The 25,566-nt window shown below is 44.5% G+C and overlaps 1 protein-coding gene across 1 annotated transcript in view; it reads left to right on the top strand.

Annotated features, from left to right (window-relative positions):
- FOCAD (focadhesin) overlaps nt 1-25,566 on the top strand; it is a 1,219,893-nt gene that overhangs the window by 38,625 nt on the left and 1,155,702 nt on the right. Inside the window, exons 2-3 of the mRNA XM_086961452.1 lie at nt 556-631; nt 4,081-4,155. Of these exons, the coding sequence (XP_086817578.1) occupies nt 575-631; nt 4,081-4,155 (132 nt within the window). The 5' untranslated portion in view covers nt 556-574. The remainder of the gene's footprint in view (nt 1-555; nt 632-4,080; nt 4,156-25,566) is intronic.

Genomic DNA, 25,566 nt, shown 5'->3' with positions numbered 1-25,566 from the left:
GCTACTCGCCAGAAAAGCGCCTCAACACCCATCAGGGGAACAAGTGCTATATGAATGCAAATCTTTCTTCCCCTTTTATCCCTCTGCTATTCTTCTCACTCCAAGTAATTGACTAATATCCACCACTGAAATTACTTCATATTTCACCATATTAATTCACCGCTAATCCTTTATAGGCTTCCTGAATATCATGCGTCAACAAGTGCTATATAAATACAAACCTTTGTCCTCCTCTATCCTTCTGCTAACATTCCAAATCCAAATAACTTACTAACCTATCCACCACTTAAAATGTACTTGGACGTTTCACTATACTAATTCAACACTAATCCTCTATGGGTCCCGGAGTAGCGTGCTACTCGCCGAAAAAACGCTTCGATGCCTCATCACGGGTAGTAAGCGCTATATAAATGCAATTGCAATACAATACAATACAATTAAATGAACTGTCTAACTGGGTTAAATTCTAATGGTGTGGGAGAAAGGCTAAAGTTGGTAATTAAACTCTTATTTTTAATGATATATTTTGTAAAGAAAATATACTTTATTTCACAGTGCCGGATACTAAACCAAGATGTCAGAAGATCTCAGAAAACGATTTGAATTTCCAAACACGCTTATTCAATCACAGGTAAGATTACCAATTTAGTCCAATGATAGTATATTGAACGTATTTTTGAGAGAGTTTGTGTATTATACATTTTCTTGCTTCATTTTACGACTTGGTTTGATTACGCACTTTTCTGTTCTGTTTGTCATTACAATTAATAATAAACTTGTAAACAGACCCTCTACAAAACATTAATTAGCATTTTTTGTTACACCTACACTCGCCATTATCTGGATTATCATGGTAACAACCCTGTTTTGCTGGCACTTGACATTTAAGACATTCACACATTATTTGAAGCTCATGTCGAGCTGCATGCTTAAGTGGTCATCTTAGTCCAACTGAAATATTATCAGTGTTTTAACCAAGATTACGATTCTCTTGATTTCATTAGGAGTCGATAAACAGGGAAAATAGATATCTTGATGGCTTCTCTGGAGGAAGCCACGGACAGGCCAGAAACTAACACTGTTCATAAATTCTGCGGTTTTTATTTTTATGATTTCTGCTTTAGAGTTGTGTTTCTGACTTAATAACCAGCTCTCTGGTGTAAAAAAATATTTTGTTTGAAGGTTTTTTGCTCTGATGATTTCTGCACGTGTCAGCCGTAGCCATTTTTCCAATTCCATTGTTTTGTCTTTTTTGCCCCAATTGTAAAATGTGCTCTGCGTTTCGTTTTTACGAAAACGTGACTGCTCTTTTTCTGCTTGTCCCATTTAAACTGTTGTCTTTTTGTTATTTTCCCTTGTTTGTTCCATAAGTGCAGGCTTTCAGTTACGCTTCTGCTTCTCTTTTCCATGAGTTAGCGGATTCAGGCATAGTGATTTCAACATGCTCCTGGAAATTCTCAAGTTATTTTGTACCTAGTCTAATCCTTAGCCCTTTTCTGTTTGCTTCCTTAGTTGTCTGATATATATATACACTTATTGCCTGTTCTGTTTCTGTAAGACGTTTTCCTATACCATTGTTTGCCTATTCCCAAAACAGTTTTGGGGCGCTAAATCCTTGACCATATTCATGCTTATGTCGTTTTTAAATATGAGTGTAGCACTTACCCCGGTCCAGGTGGTCTGTAACCCCTTCCTTATCTAAGCACAGTTGCCAGACCACTGGCTTCCTCCATCTATGTATCTGTTCGTTTAATAAAATAATGCTTCTATATGACTGCAAAGTCAAAAAGTTCATTAGTAACTTCTGCTAGTTGGGAACCGAATTATTGTGTCCAGCAGAAAAATGCATTCTCTTTTCAGGAGGTTACCCTGTAGAACATTCATAAGATCCTAAATGGTATGGGTCTGTGAAGATACAACCTCTCAGCTCACTTTCATGGCCACCGCAGACCAAAGTTTTGATGCAGTACTTAATCAAGTTCATTTTCCTGGTCCCATATCGCAGCACTTGCTGTCTGGCTGCTTGTGGGCTAACTAGGAACTTGCAGTGTGCTTAAGCCTGCCCATTCCTTAGCAATGGTTGGCGTTAACACTCTAATTTCCTTCTTATTTGATGACTTTCTTTGACCATATTGTGTTTGTCACCCAACTGAATTGTAACCTCTTTCTTATCTTCTTGACTGGCTATTTTGTGTCCTTCCTCTGCGCACTTTTAGGGTACTGATTTTTCTTTTTGGTTAAGCATTTCATCAGATTGTTTTTCCGGCTCTCTTCCACTTCTTTCTTGCCCATTTCCTATCAAGTACCTCCCACCATGCGCAGCGTTTCCTCTCTTGTAGCTACTTGATCTCTCTCTCACTCTCCGGTGGACTTCTCCTAAGACCCACCCCTTCGGTTCTCTCCCTTGTCTGCTGGGGAAAATATATATATATATATATATATATATATATATATATATATATATATATATATATATATATATATATATTCATACATACATACATACACATACACATGGCGGGTGCTTACCGCCGAAACGCGTCAAGCAGCCTAAATGAGTGAATAAACTTATTTGGAATCATCTATTTCACGGAGTCAGTGCCTTACTTGCATGAGAAAGTTTGGAGTGTTCCAGATATATATATATATATATATATATATCCAGGCAGCAAATATAGTTTCATAATTGACCATTCTAGGTGGTTCCAGCTATCTTAGATGGGTCAGGAAAATATAAAGGATGATAATGCTGTATCATTCTATAGGTGCAGGCATGTGTGGTGAAGCATGCACATCTCTGCTAATGATAGGACCACCAACAGCAGCCTCGTTTTTGCACTCATTTGTTGCGAATAAGCAGCATTTCCTTAAAAGCATCCCTTTTTAATGGATCTGTTCAGAAAAATAGCATTGATAAAGCAAGTAGGTCCCAAAGTCGAGATCTACTGGCTTCGTTGATGCTTGTTTTTATTTGCATTTTGATTGTACTATGGTATCTGTTCTTGGATTTTCACTTGTTCTTACAAGACATCATCAATTCTGCACTGCTTTGAGAATAACGTCTCTAGAGATTAGATAAATTGTGCTAAAGAAGTGTTAAAACACAATATTTTACTAAATTAGTAGTTATTTAGTTCTCTTCATTTAACCAGTATGAATCAGTTCTGTTAGTATTTGTTTTAAGTGATGAGAAAGTTAATCCCTTAATCCAAAGAAGTGCGATCGGTATGTATTGTACTTTTATTCCGTCAAAAATTGGAAACCAAAACACTACATTTTACGTTAAGCAGTTGTTCATTCAGCTATTTATGCATCTAAATCCCAAAACATTTTCTACATGTCTCTGAATACATCTATTAATTCTCAAACCCAATCAGAAATTGAGTATATACATATCATGATATTTAAGCCTTTAGGTGTTAGTTAGCAACTCTTCCAAAGCCTTGGAATGATGTGCTAATGCTGTCATCGTGCCCCTAACAGTAACAGGACTTGATTGAGATGTCTCTGAATCATGAAAAGGAAATAAAAAAGAACATGCATTGCGATGCACATGATATACCCAGAAAATAGATTTAGAATGGGTATAGAAGATCAAGTACGAAATCACCTAGAAAGATTGGAGTCCGTATCAAGTTGACCCTGTTACATGAAATTTGCAGAAGTCTCATCCAGCAAATTCTAAAGTGTACAGCTTGGAGCTCTACAGAATCGGAAGCACATTAGGAAGAGGGTTGTGATAGAAACAACTTGCATTTAAAAACTACATTAGATGTGTGTTGGAAAAGTACGTTTTGTGTACAGAGCAAATATATTTTAACTGTATTTTCGAACTTTCGATCGCTCCACACTTGGTGGTGGTAATCTTTCCTGGTCCTCCCTGTTTCATTCTTTCTCACCCGGGCAATGTTCCATTAAACAGACTTCAGGACTAATAAATACTTAAGAAGAAATATTCACTTTCTAACGGCAACTTGTCTCCCACAGTGATTTAAGAAAAAAAGCCCGTTTAAGATAAAGATGCAAAAACGATTGCACTGGTAGTGCTTGCAGTATTTAATGTTTCCTTCTTTTTTACAGGCTGTTACTCACCTGATATCCGCTGTGTTGAAAGAAAACATTTCTGCTGAGAAGATCAAGCAGTCATCTAACCAGGTCAGAATTGACAACCCTGCTTTTTCGCTACATTTATAAGGCAAAGGGTGCGGGCACGCACCTCACTCGGAACAGTGCCACGTTCATCAGCTGGCATAAACTGTAAAACTCGATAACCGTGTTTATTTTCTTGTATTCTAGAGTGGATAATAAGTGTCATTCAATTTGAAGTTACCAACTACCAAGCTTCCTCTGTTTCTGGGGTCGGGTCCCTATTGAAAGGGCAAGACATTTATTTCTCTGTAGGAGTCACTAAGACAACAAACAGGACAAATTATACCCCTCTTGATATGTTGGTGAAAGCACATTACGTAAAGTTGAATGAAGTGGGCAAGAAAGGTTTGTGTGTCGTAGGGAACGAATGAAAAGTGTTGTCTGTCAGCAGTCTGTGTGAATCCCATGGTCACACCTGGGATTAATTTAAATCATGAATGAAGAGTCCCCAAGACCGTACTAGCCGAAGATGACTGAACCTATGTTAAATACAAGGGGCTCTCCTGCATAGCCTTCTCAGATGATGATTAGTGATCTGCAGCATAGATTCAGATAGGAGGCATGCAGAGGTGTGGAATGCAATATAGGACTAGATGTATTAAGTATTTTTGCAGTCGCTAACATTCCTATCGCAAACATGCGTTTTGGTATATATTTAATTCCAAATTGCGATTCGGTAACATGTTACCGAATCGCAATTTGGAATTTCAAATACATACTGATTCAGTATTATGAAGGGGCGTGTTTAGGGTGTCCCTTCCAAATACTGAATCAGAATGGGATGCATGAATATTTTGTGACCGAAATGCAGTCGCAAAACATTTGCGCTTTACCACCAACTCAAAGTTGGTGGTAACCCATTTGCAAATGGGAATGGGCTTCATTAGGGGCCCTTCCCCTTTGATAATTTTGAAAAAATATATTTTTTAAGAACAGGCATTGGTTCTACTAACTGATCTTAAAACGCATCCTGTTTTTCCTTAAGGAAAACAAGCTGCCTTTTAATAGAATGATTGCTTTATTTAAAAGTAATCAGACATGGTGGTCTGCTGACCCCAGCAGATCATCATCCCTGTGATGGCAACAAATCCTGGTTGGTTACAAATTGTGACCTACCTTATTAATATTCAAGAGGTAGGTCTATTTGCAACTAACTACGAATCGCTTATAGGCCAGATATTACTTTTGCACATTGGTAATAGCGATTACAAAATAGCAATTTGCAGAACATCCATTTGGTAATCGCTATTACTGATCTTTATACATCAAGCCCAAAATATGTACTTCTCAAAGAGGCATGATAATTCTGGAATTTACTTGATCTATAAAAAGACCCACTAGTCCCTTTTGGTGCTTTGCACTGAGTTGTGAAATGATAGCAGTATTCTCCTTTTTTTTTTTATAACAGCTCTGACATTAGCCTCTTTGATTCAATCAATCAATCAATCATGACACTTATAGAGCGCGCTACATACCCGTAGGGTCTCAAGGCGCTGGGGGAGGGGGGGTGCCGCTACTGCTCGAACAGCCAGGTCTTCAGCTTCTTCCTGAAGGAGAGGTGGTCTTGGGTCAGGCGCAGGTCGGTCGGGAGGGAGTTCCAGGTCTTGGCGGCCAGGTAGGAGAAGGACCTTCCTCCTGTAGTCGCTCTTCGGATGCGGGGGACGGCGGCGAGAGCGTGGTTGGCTGATCGGAGGTGGCGTTTGGGAGCGTAGAAGTTGATCCGGCTGTTGAGGTAGCTCGGGCCTTGGTCGTGTAGGGCTTTGTGTGCGTGGGTGAGGAGGCGGAAGGTGATTCTTTTGTTGACGGGGAGCCAGTGAAGGTCTCTCAGATGTCCGGAGATGTGGCTGGTTCGTGGGATGTCGAGGATGAGTCTGGCTGAGGCGTTCTGGATCCGCTGGAGTCTCTTCTGGAGCTTGGCGGTGGTACCGGCGTAGAGGGCGTTGCCGTAGTCCAATCGGCTAGTGACGAGGGCCTGGATGACGGTCTTCCTGGTCTCGGTGGGGATCCACCAGAAGATCTTCCGTAACATGCGTAGGATGTTGAAGCATGCCGAGGAGACATTGTTGACTTGCCTGGTCATGGAGAGGGAGGAGTCCAGGATGAAGCCCAGGTTGCGTGCATGGTCTGTCGGTTTGGGTGCGGTGCCCAGGGCAGGAGGCCACCAGGAGTCGTCCCAGGCGGAGGGTGAGGAGCCCAGGATGAGGACCTCCGTCTTGTCAGAGTTCAGTTTCAGGCGGCTGGTCGTCATCCACTCGGCTACCTCCTTCATCCCTTCGTGCAGGTTGGCTCTGGCGGTGGCGGGGTCGTTGGTCAGGGAGAGGATCAGCTGGGTGTCGTCGGCGTAGGAGATTATGCTGAGGTTGTGTTGGCGTGCGATGGCCGCGAGGGGGCTCATGTAGACGTTGAAGGGGGTGGGGCTCAGAGAGGATCCTTGAGGGACGCCGCAGATGACTTCGGAGGCCTCTGACTTGTACGGTGGTAGGCGGACTCTCTGTGTTCTTCCGTCGAGGAAGGAGATGATCCATTCCAGCGCCTTGTCCTGGATTCCGACGTTGCTGAGGCGTTGTACTAGGGTGCGGTGGCAGACAGTGTCGAATGCCGCGGAGAGGTCTAGGAGGATGAGGGCCGCTGTTTCTCCGTTGTCCATCAGGGCTCGGATGTCATCGGTGGCGGCGATGAGGGCGGTCTCGGTGCTGTGATTGGCTCGGAAGCCGGACTGTGAGGGGTCGAGGGATCCATTCGTCTCGAGGAAGGCGGCCATCTGCTTGTTGACGGTCTTCTCAATGACTTTGGCTGGAAACGGGAGGAGCGAGATGGGGCGGTAGTTCTTGAGGTCGGTGGGGTCCGCTGTTGGTTTCTTGAGTAGAGCGCTGAGTTCGGCGTGCTTCCAGCTCTCAGGGAAGGTGGCGGTGCCAAAGGATGTGTTGATGATGTCTCGCAGGTGGGGTGCGATGACCGCGTCGGCCTTGTTGAAGACGTGGTGAGGGCATGGGTCGGTCGGTGATCCGGAGTGGATGGAGTTCATCGTGCGGATGGTGTCTACGGTGCTGATCGGGGTCCAGGCGTGGAGGGTGGTGGTGGGGGGTGGTTGTTCGGTCATGGTGTGCGTTGGTTGGTTGTTGAAGCTGTTGTGTATGTCCGCGATCTTGTTGTGGAAGTATGAAGCGAGGGAGTTGCAGAGGTCTTGCGATGGGGTGATGTCGTTGTTTCCTGCGCTGGGGTTGGATAGCTCTTTCACGATGTTGAAGAGTTCCTTGCTGTTGTGTGCGTTGTTGTCCAGCCGGTCCTTGAATGCAGTTTTCTTGGCGGCGCGGATCAGCTGGTGGTGCTTCCGAGTGGCTAGCTTGAGGGTGGTCCTGTTGTCCGGTGTAGGTTCCCTTCTCCAGACTTTCTCGAGGGCTCGGCAGTTCTTCTTGGAGCTCTTGAGTTCGTCGGTGAACCACGGGGCTTTCTTGCTGCCGGGTCTGCTGGGCGGGGTCCTCAGCGGGGCGAGCTCGTCCGCGCAGATGCTGATCCACTTCGTGAGGTTGTCGGCGGCCTGGCTGGGGTTCGCTGAGCTGGCAGGAGGGTGCTGGCTCAGGGAGGTGGCGAGCTGGTCTGCTGTGATCTTGTTCCAGCTTCTGCGGGCGGCCTGTTGCTGGTGGTGATGGGTCGTTGTTCTCTTGAAGGTGAAGTGGATGCAGCTGTGGTCCGTCCATTGAAGCTCTGAGGCGTGGCTGAAGTCGATGTCTGTGCTGGAGGAGAAGACTGCGTCGAGTGTGTGTCCGGCGAGATGGGTGGGGGTGGACACCAGCTGCTTGAGTCCAAGATTGGCGAGGTTGTCGAGCAGGGTGCTGGTGTTGCGGTCGTTGTTGTTCTCCAGATGGAAGTTGAGGTCCCCCAGGAGGATGTAGTCAGCGGAGGGGAGGGCATGCGGGCTGACGAAGTCGGCGATGTCCTCGCTGAATTGGGTGCGTGGTCCCAGAGGTCGGTAGATCAGGGTGCCTCTGAGGGTGGTGTTCGGGTTGGTGTGGATCTGGAAATGCAGGTGTTCGGCGCTGGTCAGGGTGTTGTCGGTGCTGGTCGTGAGACGGATGGTGTTCCTGTGGATGATGGCGATGCCTCCTCCCATCTGGTTGGCGTTGCGGTCCCTCCGGACGATCTTGTAGCCCTCTGGGATGGCGATGGCGATGTCGGGAGCTGAAGAGGCGTTCATCCAGGTCTCCGTGAGGAAGGCAACGTCAGGGGCTGTGGCGTCTAGGAGGTTCCAGAGTTCGATGGCGTGTCTGTGGACGGAGCGGGTGTTGAGCAGGATGCACTTGAGGTAGGTGCTGCTGGTGTTCGACTTGGCAGGTGCTGGTGCGAGGCAGGTCCGGATGCAGGTGAATTTGCAGGCGTGGCAGCTGAAAGGTCCGTGGGTGCGTCGTGGTGTGGCTTGGTGGCATTCTGGGAGTCGGCCGTTGTTGAGTGCGATGAGGGTGGTGGCGGAGTACGTCAGGCGGGTAGGACGGGGTCTTCGGGGGCCAGGGGTCCTGGCGCTGGGCGCGATCCGGTCGCGGACGGGCGCAGACGGGCTTACCTTTTGGCGCGCCTTCGGCGCACAATCGGCGCTCCCGCTGCGCGTGACCGCTGCGCGTTCGCACGGTCGCCATATAAGGCGAAGTGCGCGGGTGGGCGGAGCAGCTGGGAGGCGGGAGCGGGGAGGGAACAGAAGAGAAAAGGGGCGGGGCAAATGGCGGTGGCGGGAAGCGGGGAGGGAGAGCGGAGGGCGGCGAGGTAGGCGGGCAAACAGGAAGGAAACTGTAAACATGGCACAGGGATTACAAAAAATGAAACTGGCACAAATGGGGGGCAAAACAAATGGCTAAAACAGGAAGAGAAACGATCACACGGAACAAAAATACAAGCACAAATAGAGGGCAAAACAAATGGCTAAAACAGGAAGAGAAACGATCACACGGAACAAAAATACAAGCACAAATAGAGGGCAAAACAAATGGCTAAAACAGGAAGAGAAACGATCACACGGAACAAAAATACAAGCACAAATAGAGGGCAAAACAAATGGCTAAAACAAATGGGGAGCGACCAAGGCGGCAGCAAGGCCAGCGGCGAGGCAGTAAGGCAGGCAATGGGGCACACGCAGCAGCTGGTGGCCGTGCGGCGCGGGGGTGTCCCACAAGTGGGTCACACTCACCTGCGTCGCACGGTCGCCATATAAGGCCAAGTGCGCGGGTGGGCGGGAGGGAACAGAAGAGAAAAGGGGCGGGGCAAATGGCGGTGGCGGGAAGCGGGGAGGGAGAGCGGAGGGCGGCGAGGTAGGCGGGCAAACAGGAAGGAAACTGTAAACACGGCACAGGGATTACAAAAAATGAAACTGGCACAAATGGGGGGCAAAACAAATGGCTAAAACAGGAAGAGAAACGATTACACGGAACAAAAATACAAGCACAAATAGAGGGCAAAACAAATGGCTAAAACAGGAAGAGAAACGATCACACGGAACAAAAATACAAGCACAAATAGAGGGCAAAACAAATGGCTAAAACAAATGGGGAGCGACCAAGGCGGCAGCGAGGCCGGCGGCGGGCAGTAAGGCAGGCAATGGGGCACACGCAGCAGCTGGTGGCCGTGCGGCGCGGGGGTGTCCCACAAGTGATTATGGTCGGGCTCAATTTAGATTGGGGTTTGGATTCTAACATGGCTATGATTTTACTGCCTATATGAAAATCTGCATCAAGGGTCGGGAAGTTGGAGGAAAGCATTAGTTCCAGTGCTGTAATTCTGTGAGTTTGTGCACTCCCACAAATATATATGTTTAAAGCTTTACATTAACTCCTCTGCAATCTATTCAGCCACTGGAAAAGTCCGAAATTGTGTCTTGAGGAGGGCAGGAGTAAAACTAGTACAGTAGTTTGGGAAACTATTATGCACATTTTTTAAATTGGTATCACTACCAATGAAGCAAGCTGAGCTTACAGTTCACTGCATTTCCTTAGACCAGTGGTTCTTAACCTGGGGTCCAGGGACACCCTGAGGATCTGCAACATTTATTCAGGGGGTCGCTGGCAGTTTAAAAAAAATCCATACCAGCAGAATAATAAAGTACATCTACATTACAAAGATAACTCTACATTAACCTTTTTAAAACTTTCTGTAATTGTGAAGCAATTCAAGATTGGTAGTTAAAAATGAAGTTGGTATCCTTTACTTGATTTGTGGGAGCAGGTCAAGTACAGTTGAGAATAGTATGTACAATTGGTGACATCAATTAAAGCACTAATACACACCAACAAAACCATACATAAGGAGCAAAAAGCTAGAGCCTATCATATTGCTTTGTCTTTTTAAAATAAATCCAACATTTCAAACACTTTAACTTTACCATTAGAATTAAAATTTCGATTTTTACATTTCTTTTTCTGTGTTTTAATCAAAATATTCTATAATCTATGTATATGTTTAATGTATACTGGTTTCTGTACCTTTTAGTGTAATATGTTGAGGTTCAAATCGTAGATATTGCCTAGTTGGGTGTCCCTAATGTCCAGTAGTCATTCATTGGGGTCCACAACGGTCAAGGTTAAGAACTGCTGGCATGGACTTTTTACCCTAACACCCTAAAAGTGTATATGTGTGTGCATGTATGTATGCGTGTGTGTGTGTATATATATATATATATGTATATATATATATATATATATATATATATATATATATATATATATATATATATATATATATATATATATATATATATTCACAGAAAAAACCATAGGTTATAGTGGATATATAGTTAGGAATTTGCATTTACAAAACCTTGAAAATTCAATGAAAAAACCATAGGTTATAGGCCATATATAGTTAGGAATTAGCATTTACAAAACCTTATTTTACTCGCATAAAACCATTGAAATTCCATATATAGTTAGCTAACTATAAGCGCTAACTATATATCGCGCACCCGCAATCCACTGCTGATGATGTCACATATTACATCATTCATGACATGGTCAGTGACATCACTGATGACATCACTGATCAAAACAACCAGTGATTGTATGTGTCTGTAAAGTTTAAATATGTTTCACATATTGAAGAATGAGTGGATGTATAAGTGTCTGGATGAAGAATTTAGTAGGTGCATGACTGACTGTATGAGTGAGTGATTAAATGTGTCTCACTGAGTACATGGGTTAGTGACTAAACTGTCTTAATTCGTGCATCAGTATGTTTGTTGTTGTGTAAGCTGCTGCATGTGTTGATCAGTAGCTATAAGAGTGGCCATATAGGTTATTGATTGGTTGCCCAAATATTTGAATGGGAGGCTGAGTGTGTGTGTGGGTGGCTGGGAGGTGCGTGACTCTGTGCATAGATGTGTAAGCAGTTGATTCACTAGGAGTATGAGTTCAAGAGTGCATGTGGAAACAGCTATATGGGCGGTTGACTGTGCATGGGTGTGTTGGTGAGTGAATGGATTTCTCATTGCTACATGTGCAAGTAAGTACGTATGTAAAACACAATACATGTGAGAGTTGAGATATATAAATAACTGAACATAAGAGCCAGTGAATGTGTGAGTGGCTGTATCGATCACTGTGAGCTTGTATCAGGGATTATATAAGAGAGTAAATATGTGTTATTATATGTTTGAATAAGTAAGATGTGTATAACTGTATAGTTGAGGAAATGGAGGTGTGATTGATTCTTTGCATGACTGACTAGGTGTGTGAGTAACTCCATGGATGAGTGACAGTCTGTGAGTGTCTGTTTATACTGAGTGTATGTAAGGTTATATTAGAGTCTGAAGAGGTTCATTGTATTATCACATGAGTGATGTGATCAGTGATGACAAATGAGATGTCATCAGTGATGTCATTTGAATTGTCATCAGTGATGTCATCAGTGATGTCATTTGAGATGTCATCATTGATATCATTTGAGTTGTCATCAGTGATGTCATTTGAGATGTCATCAGTGATGTCATCAGTGATGTCACTGACCATGTCATGAATGATGTAATATGTGACATCATCAGCAGTGGATTGCGGGTGCGCGATATATAGTTAGCGCTTATAGTTAGCTAACTATATATGGAATTTCAATGGTTTTATGCGAGTAAAATAAGGTTTTGTAAATGCTAATTCCTAACTATATATGGCCTATAACCTATGGTTTTTTCATTGAATTTTCAAGGTTTTGTAAATGCAAATTCCTAACTATATATCCACTATAACCTATGGTTTTTTCTGTGAATTTCATTGGTTTTTTAATAGCAAATATGAAAAGCTTTAAAATGTCAAGTACGTGATAGATAAAAACATTTTCGTATTTATGCACGCTGATGTGCTTTGAACGCTGCCCCCCCCCCTCCCCTCTTTTGCCTTAGTAGTACTCTCTCTTTGCAGATACAGAAGGGTAGTTAACGCAGGCCTTTACCCCCGTTGTAATCCGTCGTACCTCCTTGTCTCTCCATTTGATTGATTGTTGTCCAAGCATTTACTGTTTTAGAATTGGTTCTCTTTGGATCATTCTCTATTTACAAACAAGCACAAAGTCGCAATACTCTGTTTAGTCTTTGCAGATAGTGAAAAATCGTGTAAAAAAATAAAAGTAATCGAGCAAAATCAGTAGGCCACTAATTGGATCTCTTTTTGACCTCGCTAAAATAGAAATATTAGGAACAACCCTTCTTGAGAAATACGAAAATAGTGAGATGAACTGAGCTCCACACCATGAGGGCTGCAAGACAGCTCGGCTCCATCACCCATCCCGCACAAAATAATGACAAACCCTATGCAAATATTAAAAATATAGACAACACACCAGCAAAGAAACAGGGTAAAACATTTTATTAAAAAACTATTTACATAACGTTGGTTTATAAGATGATGTCAGTAGTGGACCGATGTGTGAATAGATCGAAAACAGCACAAGGCTCCAAGATCCGGATAGCAAGCTCCTGGATGTTGGGTGCCATAGTTTAGAGTTCTGAATTTCAGCCTTTTTCAATGCCTGTGCTTTGTTGAATCAAAATGGCGGCTTGACACAAAGCTGACTCAAGCGTTGTTACTGATGCTATGCAGACCAAAACTGGTTTTCAGTTTGTACATTTTTCTAGATTTTTCAATCCAAGTTTGGTTGACTTTGTAGAACGATGGCTTCAGATTTTCAACATACGGTGTGGTGGCGCTGACTGGGAGGGGGCGCTTCGCTCCTGCCCCCTCCCCAAGTAAGATTTTCATACGTGAAAGTACGTTAATGGTTTTGGTCCCTGAGATGCTTCGATGTCACTACCATTCTCAAATAGCATAAGTTCTGGATGTTGGGTGCCATAGTTAAGAGTTCTGAGCAGCGCTTGTAACACTGTCTGAAGCTTATTTCCACCTACTGCAGCTTCACTATTCTCAAAGTAAGTGAGTGTCGTTTGTGGACCTGACTGCATTAGAAAACAATGTGATATGTTACCTTCCTAAACAGCTTGACGGAGGCCCCTGAGGGGCGCTGTGATGGCCATGGACTCGGAGAAGACGCTTGGCTCCGACACCCTCCCCAAGTCTTATAGCACTGGTGTAGCCTGAGATCGCCCCCGACATAGGCGGCCGGCTCCCGGGGTCCGGCGGTACTTTTTGCCTTTTGATGACTCTTCAATTCTGGACCTTGTCCCACAATCCGTTTGACCTGAAGACAAGCTGTAGTGAGGCGCCCCTTTATCGTTTTAGTTGCCATTCCGCCCGCTTTTGCTACACTGTGCCTCTTCCGCCATTCAGCTGTTTTCCGCCCGCTCTTGCGACTACAGCGTCTCGCTCACCATGTAGTTGAGATGCGCCCGCTCTTGCGGTGCAGCGATAGGCGGCTGCCACAGGACTCTCAAAATGGCGGCCGGCTCTTCGGTTTTGGGCCTGGTCCACTAAAATGGCCCTGGGACACCTTGGAACTCGGACGCTTGTCTGCTAGGGCTTGGGTCCCATTCTCGAAAAGCGTCCCCTCAGCCGTGAAGATTCTACAAAAGTCTTGGGGGCCTCCGACTCCCGCAGGCTTCTGGTGGGGAGCGGCTGCCATGATTGCTCGTGGAATGGCCACGACGGAGCTACGAGATGGTAGTGGTCTCATGCTGACGCCAGCTTTAGTCTGAAACATCCAGAAACACTGTAGACTACCAATTCGATCAGTTCCGGTAGCGCCCCAACATGACCCGGAAGAGAAGAACTTGCCCTCCCCTCTTTGACTGATGGTTCTTGTTGCCTGTCCCCTCTGTTGTCATTTAACAGAACTTTTTGGACTGCTGAAAGGGGTTGTGTTCTGAACGCTGGTTGGTGGAGACATTTAGACTATATTCTTGACCTACGTTGTCGCGTAATGCGTTTTATGACACGCCGCGTTAGCGCACCCGGAAGTGATCCGAGGCGCGGCGCGCAGCGCGTAACGTAAGCATAACAGGTCATGTGACTTGTTAATAAAACTTTTCATTGGTTCATTTTACTTTTGTTAATTTAATGATGAAAAGCTTGGTCATATGACCTAAAAATTACGCTTTTTATTATTTTCGAACAATATTTTTTTTTCAAACATATGTTATAATATTCCAGGCTAATGTACTTTCCCGGAAAATTTACAACTGTCTTGCAAGTAAAATATATTCCTTTTTCGAGAAAAAGGGCGTTTCTTCCTTCCATGACGGAGCCGTTGAGTAAAAGAGATTCGGCCTGCTGTCTTAGTCGCCGATACGCCTGATTATCAGATTCTTATCGATCACTTTATGTTGCAGACATGAAAAACACAACTGCCCTTGACCATTTATCTTTACTGCGTTCCTACATATTATACCTTTTATCCGTCATGTAATTGGACTGCTTTATTTCACTTGCCTTTTACTGATTCGAAAACAGTCACTAAAAGTAAAAACTTTACAAATGAAAATACTACTACCGTGTTTTGTTTTAAAAACCTTTATTGTGAAAATGTCAGTATACAAATACGGGCCTATAACCACGTGGGCCGGCCACGGAGCAAACTCAAATCGTATATGATGAGGAGACATTTACACTGTAGAAGAACGTAACGAGCGGGCCATTAGGTGACAAGAACAAAGGTGTCTAACAGTTGCGGAATCGGTGGACGTACATTTTGTAATTAAAATACGACAGGGCCACTTACAATAACATTTTCTAGATATACATTTGCGGGCAAAGAGTTACGAGTCCCATTTATACCGGCGCCATTTTGGGCGAGGCCGGGCAGGTCCAAGATATAGTCAAAATGTCTCCACCAACCATCGGCCAGACCAGAACCCCTTTCGGCCCTTTATGTTACAAGATGGTGTCTTCCATTCAGAAAATATTGGTGGCAGCATTTTGAAAGGAAACAGAAACAGCCGTTCTCCTAGTGAGTTTCACATTGTTACATTTAGGAAGAATGTTGAAGAGTAGTATGTGGAAAATCTGAAGCCATTTTTCTACAAACTCTCAATCAGACTTGGATGGAAAAAAAAACCTGAAGAATGTACAAACTGAAAACCAATTTTTGTCTGTATAGCACCAACAGTAACGCTTGAGTCAGCTTTGTGTCAAGCCGCCATTTTCATTCAATCAATAGCGTCCCCCTGCACACATTCAGGGACCTGGTCGTGTCTTCAAATGAAACGCATTGTAGGAAAAGAAGCAGAAAGGAAAAGGAAAAAAGTTCCGCCGGACCTAGTGAAGCTGCAGCAGGTGCAAATAAGCTTCAGACAGTCTTACAAGCACTGCTCAGAACTCTCAACTGAGGCACTCAACATCCAGGACTTGCCATTCGGATCTTGGCGCCTTGTATTTTTGTTTTGTTTTTGATGGAGGGGAAAGAACAAAAAACAGACATTGAAAAAGGCTCAACAGTGCAGGGCGCCTTGTGCTGGTTCCGACCTATTCACACATCGGTCTGCTACTGACATCACCTCATAAACCAACGGGGCACCCCACGCCGACTTTCGGCGCAGCATTGTAGGATGGCCACACCAGTGCGGCAATTTGCTGGACACCACCTCGGTGCCATCCAGATCTCGGCGCGTTCATTCATTCAATAGCGTCCCCCTGCACACATTCAGGGACCTGGTCGTGTCTTCAGAAGAAACGCATTGTAGGAAAAGAAGCAGAAAGGAAAAGGCAACAAGTTCCGCCGGACCTAGTGAAGCTGCAGCAGGTGCAAATAAGCTTCAGACAGTTCTACAAGCACTGCTCAGAAATCTCAACTGAGGCACTCAACATCCAGGACTTGCCATTCGGATCTTGGCGCCTTGTGCTGGTTCCGACCTATTCACACATCAGTCCACTACTGACATCACCTCATAAGCCAACGGGGCACCCCACGCCGACTTCCGGCGCAGCATTGTAGGATGGCCACACCAGTGCAGCCACTTGCTGGACACCACCTCGGTGCCATCCGGATCTCAGCGCGTTCGAGTCACTGTGCCGGAAGAGTGACCGGAACTCAGCTGAACACGCCGTCTTTCGGCGCAGCATTGTAGGATGGCCACACCAGTACGGCAATTTGCTGGACACCACCTCGGCGCCATCCGGATCTCGGCGCGTTCGAGTCACTGTACCGCAACAGTGACCGCAATTCAGCTGGACACGCCGTCTTTCGGCGCAGCATTGTAGGATGGCCACACCAGTGCGGCAATTTGCTGGACACCACCTCGGTGCCATCCGGATCTCGGCGCGTTGTGCTGCCTTCGGCCTATTCGCACATCGGTCCGCTACTGACGCCGCCTCACGTGCCAACGGATTTTCTACGCTTTTTGTAGCCCTATGTCGCATAACAGGTCATGTGACTTGTTTATAAAACTTTTCATTGGTTCATTTTACTTTTGGTTTCCTAAAGATGGAAGGCTTGGTCATATGACCTAAAAATAACACTTTTCATTGGTTTAGAACATTTTTTTTTCCCAAACGATGAAAGCCCCACCTTGTTTCTGGATCATTCAGACTGAAGCTGGCGTCAGCATGAGAGCACCACCATCTCGTGGCTCCGTCGTGGTCATTCCGCGAGCAATCATGGCAGCCGCTCCCCACCGGAAGCCTGCGGGAGTCGGGGGCCCCCAAGACTTTTATACAATCTTCACGGCTGAGGGGACGCTTTTCGAGAATGGAGCCCAAGCCCTAGCAGGCAAGCGTCCGACTTCCAAGGTGTCCCAGGGCCATTTCAGTGGACCAGGCCCAAAACCGAAGAGCCGTCCGCCATTTTGACAGCCATGTGGCAGCCGCCTATCGCTGCACTGCAAGAGTGGGAGCAACTCCACAACATGGTGAGCGAGACGCTGTGGCCGCAAGAGCGAGCGCAACTCAGCTAGATGGCCGCCACCTGGGGAGGCCCGTTCACGCCGCCTCCCCCCCCCCCCCCCCCCCCCCGGGCCGCCGCACGCCAATTTTCGGAGCAGCATTGTAGGATACCAAAACCAGTGCGGCAGTTTACTGGACATCACCTGGGTGCCTGTCGTACATGTTGTGTCAGCCATGTGACACTGGACACAGACCGCTACTGACGAGGCCTCCCCCCGCACCACCCGGGACGCCCCACGCTGTTTTTCTGTGCTGCATTGTAGGATCCCTAAACCAGTGCGGCACCCAGGCGACATCACCTGGGTGCCGTCCAGAACTCTGCACGTTGTGCTGCCTTGGGACTATTCGCACAACAGACCGCTACTGACGAGGCCTCCCCCCGCCCCACCCGGGACGCCCCACGCCAATTTTCGGAGCAGCATTGTAGGATCCCTAAACCAGTGCGGCACCCAGGCGACATCACCTGGGTGCCGTCCAGAACTCTGCACGTTGTGCTGCCTTGGGACTATTCGCACAAAAGACAGCTTCTAACCATTGTTGCTTTTTGTGTTAATAAATGTTTAAATGTTTTTAGTTTTTGTTCTGTTCATTATCGTTAAAAGTTAATAAAGTTTTATAACCTTAATTTGTTGGAGTGTTATCTATTTTTTGAAAAACGGGTGAATGGGGCCTTGAATCGGGTTATTGTCATGTGTGGGCTTTGGAAGTGTGCTGCTGCAGGATCGGACATTTCAAACTCAAATGCACGTTCTTTTTCTTACCTTTCCGAAGCATGGAGCGCAATAGCAGGCAGAGAAAGGGTGATGCACGTGTTGAACACTACCTGACCTGGCAAGTTGCTGGCAGTGCCCCCCCGCCCGCTCCTGAAAGAGGGCACACACACACCGCCGCCCCGAGTACTTCACAAATCTTTAAAAGACCATGCGCTTGTTCATGAGGCTTAAATGGTTTATCACCTCTTCTAGAACCCCTACATCGACCCTCTGACGTTTCATGGAAAAATTACCATGTAACACAATACCAAGCCATGTCAGCTGAAACCCCCAAGGAATCGTGGGGCATATTATCAAGGGGGTTTATCTCCGCTTTTTTGGCTTTAAAAACCATGAAAGCGGAGATAAAATTATTTCCCTATTATCAAGCTGTCGCTAACACCAGTTAGTGACACCTAAAAGGAGATAGCGACCATCTTGGGCCCGGCTTTGCATGTCAGTGATACTTATCACTAATGACATGCAAAGTGGCGTGCCAAGATGTTAGCGACTGGAAACAGTCCCTAACATCGCTACCTTCTATTACCAACTTTTGGAGATATTCGCGCTAAGCGCGAATATCTCCAAAATCTAACACCTGCCCTGAGCAGTTCTTAGCCATGTTATCCAATGGGAGGTGGATAACATGGCTAAGAGCATTAGGTCGATAATACATGAATATCGCTGACTTTTCTGCGATAATAGCAAGGTTTATCTGCGATAAAAATCGCCGATGTGCGGCGATAATTTTTGTCTCTAAACAAGTTATAGACAAAAATTATAGCTAGTTGTTCGTAATATGCCCCCGGGTTTTTGCTTGCAGAAATCGGGAGGCGGGAGACTAGCACTGAAATCAGTACTCACACGCCTGAATCAGGAGGATTGGCATGTCTGAATTCTCTACAGCTGGGGCCATAAACTACATCCGCAGGGGTAGGTGATAGCCTGGGACCAGCCTGGCATCTAAAATGGCTGCCGTGCACGACAAAATTGTGGCATTCGAAAAAAGGCAAGATGGCGCAGCCGCTGGAAGAGATATATCAACATATATCAGCCTCCTCAGCCACCCTCAGGAAACATAGGGGATTAGGATATGTCTCCCGCACCCCCTTATACCTAGTACTTTAATTAACGAAGCACAAAATGGCGAATTCCCGTTTCGCTACCAGTTTGCGGCCCAGTTCGCGGCCCGTGAAGCGCTTCTACCGTGAAAAATCATTTTTTTTTTATTTTCCCCACGGGACCCTTTAATAACCCCAACAACATTCCTAGGGGGTCAAGAGGGGGATACCTTGCCCCCTTTCATTAAATTCCCCCTTAGTTTTTCACCTTTTCTTCTCTCTCGATCCTACCGAGAGACAAGATGGCGGCCGCTCCGGACTGTCACGCAGCAAAAAAAAAAAAAAAGCTCACGCACAGCCGCTGGAAGAGATGTATCAACATATATCAGCCTCCTCACCCACCCTCAGGAAACATAGGGGATTAGGATACGTCTCCCGCACCCACTTATAACTAGTAATTTAATTTACGAAGCACAAAATGGCGAATTCCCGTTTCGCTACCAGTTCGCGGCCGCGCTTCTACCGTGAAAAATCATTTTTTTTTTATTTTCCCCACGGGACCCTTTAATAACCCCAACAACATTCCTAGGGGGTCAAGAGGGGGATACCTTGCCCCCTTTCATTAAATTCCCCCTTCGTTTTCCACCTCTTCTTCTCTCTCGATCCTACCGAGAGACAAGATGGCGTCCGCTCCGGACTGTTTAGAATGTTGACAGACACCGGAGAGCCAATCAGCTTTCTGCGCGCAAAGTTCCGATAAGCGAAAAGTAAGCGGACCGGATCGCTGCCCAGAGCGCTGTTACAGATATATATCTTGGTTTGAACGTTAATTTCTCAAAAACTACTGGAGCACATATATTGAGACCTAGCAAAGGCACATCGGGCTAACAGTCCCTACAATTTTGCCAAGTTTCGTGCAAATCCATTCAGCCGTTCGAGCTAAAAGTGAGTCCAACCGCCCTATGGAAAACTCAATGCAAAAAACGCGTTTTGGGACCCCCCCTTTTTTCTCAGCCCCCCCTTGACGAAACCCCACCAAATTTTCAGGGGCTGCTCAGAAACAAAATGTGCCATTTTCCTGAAAATTTCAGCCGATTCCGTCCACAAACGCCAAAGTTATTAGACATAGAATTTTCAAAAGTCCCATAGGGAAAAAATTCTAACTATATATACCTACTGGCGATAGCCAGTAGGTAATATATATATATATATATATATATATATATTCTACATACAACATACTAAGATTTGTAAGCAGCCTTGAGTTATTACACAGAATTGTCTCAGCAAGATATACAGACAAAGGTTAAAGTATTGTTCTAGTTAAGTGAGTTTGTCTGTGACAACATTAACGTTTTGGAATAACAAACACAGATGCACCAGTTATAGTTGGCAGAGCTAACTATAACCTGCGCCCCCTCCATGCACTGCTTATGACCTTATATTTTACATGACATATTCTATGATATAATTTATGACATCACTGATGACATCATCCAGTGAGTGTGTTAGTTTGTTTTACAGTTTACATAGTTACATAGCTACCATATTACTTTTCTACCTAATTTTATGCAGCCTATGTCCAGCTGATGGGTGTCAGTGTTTACTAAACGCATTTTCTCCTAATGCATTATAGATGTGCAGAGATATTGACTATGTTCTAAAGATTTACATTTAAGAGTAACCATGTGTACAGGTGACAATTGACAACTTACATCTAGCAAGTTCCACACACGTTTTTAGACCTGCAGAAAAAGTTTGGGCAAATATTCTACATACAACATACTAACAATTGTAAGCATCCTTGAGTTATCAGACAGAATCGTCTCAGCATGACCATTTCTACATAACATAGAAGACTGTGTGCACAAGGTATTAAGCTATGTACATGTGTTTGTTTTGCTACAGAAGATGGGCTAGCTATACAGTTTTCTCTACAGTATGAAGGCTGTAGGTAGTATCGTCTTTAGCACCTTCTGAAGTTGCTTATTTGAAACGATTAGTGTCTTTTGCAAGGGATGCATTGAGTGTACACTGTTCTCAGAAGATAATTTGTAATACTTTGTATTGTATTTCTCATTAGAATTTGCCTGCATTCTAACAGTGTGGTACAGGGTAAACTCTCTCCATAGAGTGAATACTGTTTACAGTACCTACTTCTCTACTCATATCAACTTAATTTCTCAATGCAGGTTCATTGACTGTCAGGGGTTTGTACAGATACAAGCTGTCCGTAATAGGTCATTCATTTTGGAACAGAGTATTTTTAGGAACTTGACTTTCTCGGAACAGTTGTATACAGATTGAACATCGTAGGTAATGAGGGTTTTCCTTATATCTTTGGTTGATTGTTAATGTGAACTACGCTACCCGTGAAATGTATAGTATAGGTTCAATGTGGCACATAACCAATGCTTTCTACACCTTAGGTAGTTGTTTCTGTAATGGCATTAATGATGCCCCATATTTTTCTGAGCTATTTTGTACTTGCATTTAGAGCTGTTAAGCTATACCCTTTTATATAGCAATGTGTACAAAAGAAGTTTGGATGATGTCATCAGTGATGTCAGCAGTGATGTCATTGGAGATGTCATCAGTGATGGGCAACAGTTATGTCATATAACATGTTGTGAGTGATGTAATATGCTAGATCATAAGCACTGCCTGGTGGGGCGCCAGATATAGTTAGCTCTACTAACTATAACTGGTGAGTTTCTATGTTGTTTTTTTTGGTCAAAACGTTAATGTTGTCACTGATATATTCACCTAACTATAACATTACTTTAGCCTTTGTTTTTTTTCAGTGAATTTCTACTTTTTTTTTAACATAAAGTAATATTTAATTATCATACGTAAATGCATTTGTGAGGTCATCAATGATGTCATCAGTGATGTTACTGGATATGTCATGAGTGATGTAATATGTTAGGCTATAAGCTGTGCATTTCAGGGGCATTCGTTCTAGTTGTCTCAGGTAACGACAACTGCTGAATTTCTATTGTTTTGAACAAGCAAAATCGGAGCCTAACTATTGCATCCAGGTAACCTTTGGCTTTTTCTGTGAATTTCTAAGTTAAAAAAAAATCTATTTCCTAATTATAGCATCCCTGTAACCTTTGGTATCTGTATCTGTCTGAAGGATAACATTTATGATGGAAGGGTCTGCAGGCAGATTATGGGGACTGTCACTGATATATTCACCTAACTATAACATTACTTTAGCCTTTGTTTTTTTCAGTGAATTTCTACTTTTTTTAACATAAAGTAATATTTAATTATCATACATAAATGCATTTGTGAGGTCATCAATGATGTCATCAGTGATGTTACTGGATATGTCATGAGTGATGTAATATGTTAGGCTATAAGCTGTGCATTTCAGGGGCGTTCGTTCTAGTTGTCTCAGGTAACGACAACTGCTGAATTTCTATTGTTTTGTACAAGCAAAATCTGAGCCCAACTATTGCATCCAGGTAACCTTTGGCTTTTTCTGCGAATTTCTAAGTTAAAAAAAATCTATTTCCTAATTATAGCATCCCTGTAACCTTTGGTATCTGTATCTGTCTGAAGGATAACATTTATGACGGAAGGGTCTGCAGGCAGATTATGGGGACTGCCATGGGCACATGCTTCGCGCCCAGCTTCGCCAATTTGGTTATGTGCTGGTGGAAGAAGCAGGTGGCCTGGGCGGATGAAAATGCTGAATATATACAACATACACTTGTTTGGACCCGCTACATTGACGATTAATTTTTATTATGTAGAGGGTCTAGGCAGAAAGCAGAAGAATATGTGGTGATTTTAAATAACCCATACAACTTACATCTCACTGTGGAGAGGAGTGTCAGTGAGATTTCGTTCTTAGATATTTTACTACAAGTAAAGGATGGTAAATAAAACAACTGCTGGCAACAGTACTTTGCATTTCAAGAGTCAACCTCCAACTAATTTATAAGTTAGCATTCCGTATGGTGAAACCCTGAGGTTAAACAGAATTTGTAGAAAAAAGGATAATCCCTTGGGAAAAAATGCTGACTACAATTTGCTATATACGCTATTCACACAAATTACAGCCCATTTATTAGAATTACACCTAATGCCAACACAATTAATTACAAGAATGATTAGATACTGTAGTTTCTTTTTATTATTTGATTAAAAACACCCTCCTAGACAGTATAACATTCAATAATAAAAATTCATTCCCATTAAAAACAATAATTTTGCATATTACATCGAACAGTATTTCATACATTTATCCAAAAACACATAATTCCATAAAAAAAGGAAAAACGAAAAGGGGGAAGTCTAGCACCTCAATAGTACTACACTTGAGAGATCACAAGCTGGCTACTAATGGGTACTATACCACAGAGAGAGACAACAAACAGACACTAATTTTTGTCATAAACATCACACATCTGGGTTCACAATTTTTCTAGCTCTTCCTAGATATGCTTAATGTTTCATATCTACTGGATAGGCTGTGTCCTTTGAGTGTCAATGCGTTTCGATGGTTTATATATGATAGTCCATCTTTATCAAGACAGTTTATATTTTGTCTCTCTTTGTTTGGGCACTGGTTGGTAAAAAGAATTTGTAGCCAAGACTCAGAATTCCAGGGACAAGTGCAAAGAATGAATCAGAGGTTCTGAAAACGAGGGTATCATCCCAAGACACCAGTGGAAGCCAAACGTAAATCAGATACGGTCTCTATAAACCAATTGCTTTATCCCAATGACAGAACGTCTAAGGGAGGTATGGCAATCAAATGTCCCCTAAAGTCTATCAGATATTGAGAAAACACTGGCAGGTAGTTAGAGGCGATAATGTCATTGGTAAAGATTTACCTATGGTGTCCCCTGGTGACATATAGAAAAGGGATGACATTGAGTGACAATCTAACACACAGCTATTTTGATGGAGGGTGTAAGCCTGAGACGTGTCTATCCACTGTAAGAGTTTTATACGTGTAAATGTGTTAAGGCCTGCAGAATGGTGAAAAATGTTCTCCCTTTTAAAACTGTTTAAAATAAAATACTTTTTTAATTGTAACACTGACCACTGTATTTATGTACTCAGCTGCCCATCGCAATTGTTGTATGTAGGGAGCACAATTTTTCCTTTGAAAAGACGGATGCTAGAGCATCAACAAGCAATTAGGAAGAAGGATTTCACGTTTTCTGTGGCGAAGCATTTTTATGATAAACATGATAGTGATCCTGGCCTACTGATGTTCTTTGCAAATGATAGAGTTCCCCCAAACATCCGAGGAGGCAAAGGAGTACTGAATCTTAAGCGTTTGGAATCGAGATACATCCTGGATCTGAATACGAAATTCCCAAATGGCCTTAACAGGGATGAGGAGCTAGAAGTTCATTTGGGTTGAATGACTAATGATACATTGCCGCTCGAAGTCGTTTGGCAGGAGTCACACTTACCAGACGCTCAAACTCACAATTCTTGTCATCCTGTTTGCCTCTTGGGACTGCTGCGAAATAGAGGGCCGGACCCTGCAATGCTCCTCGGAACTGCTGTTGGTCTCGGGGGAGCGGGACTGCGAGGCCCAGGGTACTTTGCGCGCCTGACATCACGCGCACCTGGTGCCTCTTCCCGCCCCTCCTCCCCGCTGACCTGGTGGGCTTTTAACGCGACTCGCGGCTCCCGCTCCTCGGGTGCCGCTCGAAGTCGTTTGGCAGGAGTCACACTTACCAGACGTTCAAACGCACAATTCTTGTCATCCTGTTTGCCTCTTGGGACTGCTGTGGAATAGAGGGCCGGACCCTGCATTGCTCCTCGGAACTGCTGTTGGTCTCGGGGGAGCGGGACTGTGAGGCCCAGAGTTCTTCGCGCTCCTGACATCACGCGCACCTGGTGCCTCTTCCCGCCCCTCCTCCTCCCCTACGTAAAGAACGCCCACAACGTCACCACGGGACGGAGCACGGGGCGTAGCCCGGGCCAAGGGCAGGCCTGTTTGTGCCCGTTCGTGACCGGTCTAGACCGGACCATCCCTTTTTTTTTTTTGGCCTTTTGATCCTGTTTTCTGCTAACCCTGTACCACATGGCTGGATGAGAAACCAGGAGTAAGACGTCGCTAGCCGGAGGGTCTACAGTGGGAGGTATGGAAAAATTCCTGATTAGAGCAACTTTATTATTGACACCGAAATTTCTGTCCTGGAAAAACGACTGTCTCAAGAATTATCGGCTATTAAAAGAACCTCCTTGGGGACAATTGCTAATGCCAAAACGCCAGAAAGATTTCTAGATACTGTTAATGCTGTTCCCTGTGTGGCTGGTCAAGTTACTATC

The sequence above is a fragment of the Lissotriton vulgaris genome, chromosome 3_1 (genome assembly GCF_964263255.1).
Source record: "Lissotriton vulgaris chromosome 3_1, aLisVul1.2, whole genome shotgun sequence".
Taxonomy (NCBI): domain Eukaryota; kingdom Metazoa; phylum Chordata; class Amphibia; order Caudata; family Salamandridae; genus Lissotriton; species Lissotriton vulgaris.
The sequence above is the reverse complement of the archived record's forward strand: the minus strand, read 5'-3'. Positions and strand labels throughout refer to the sequence as shown.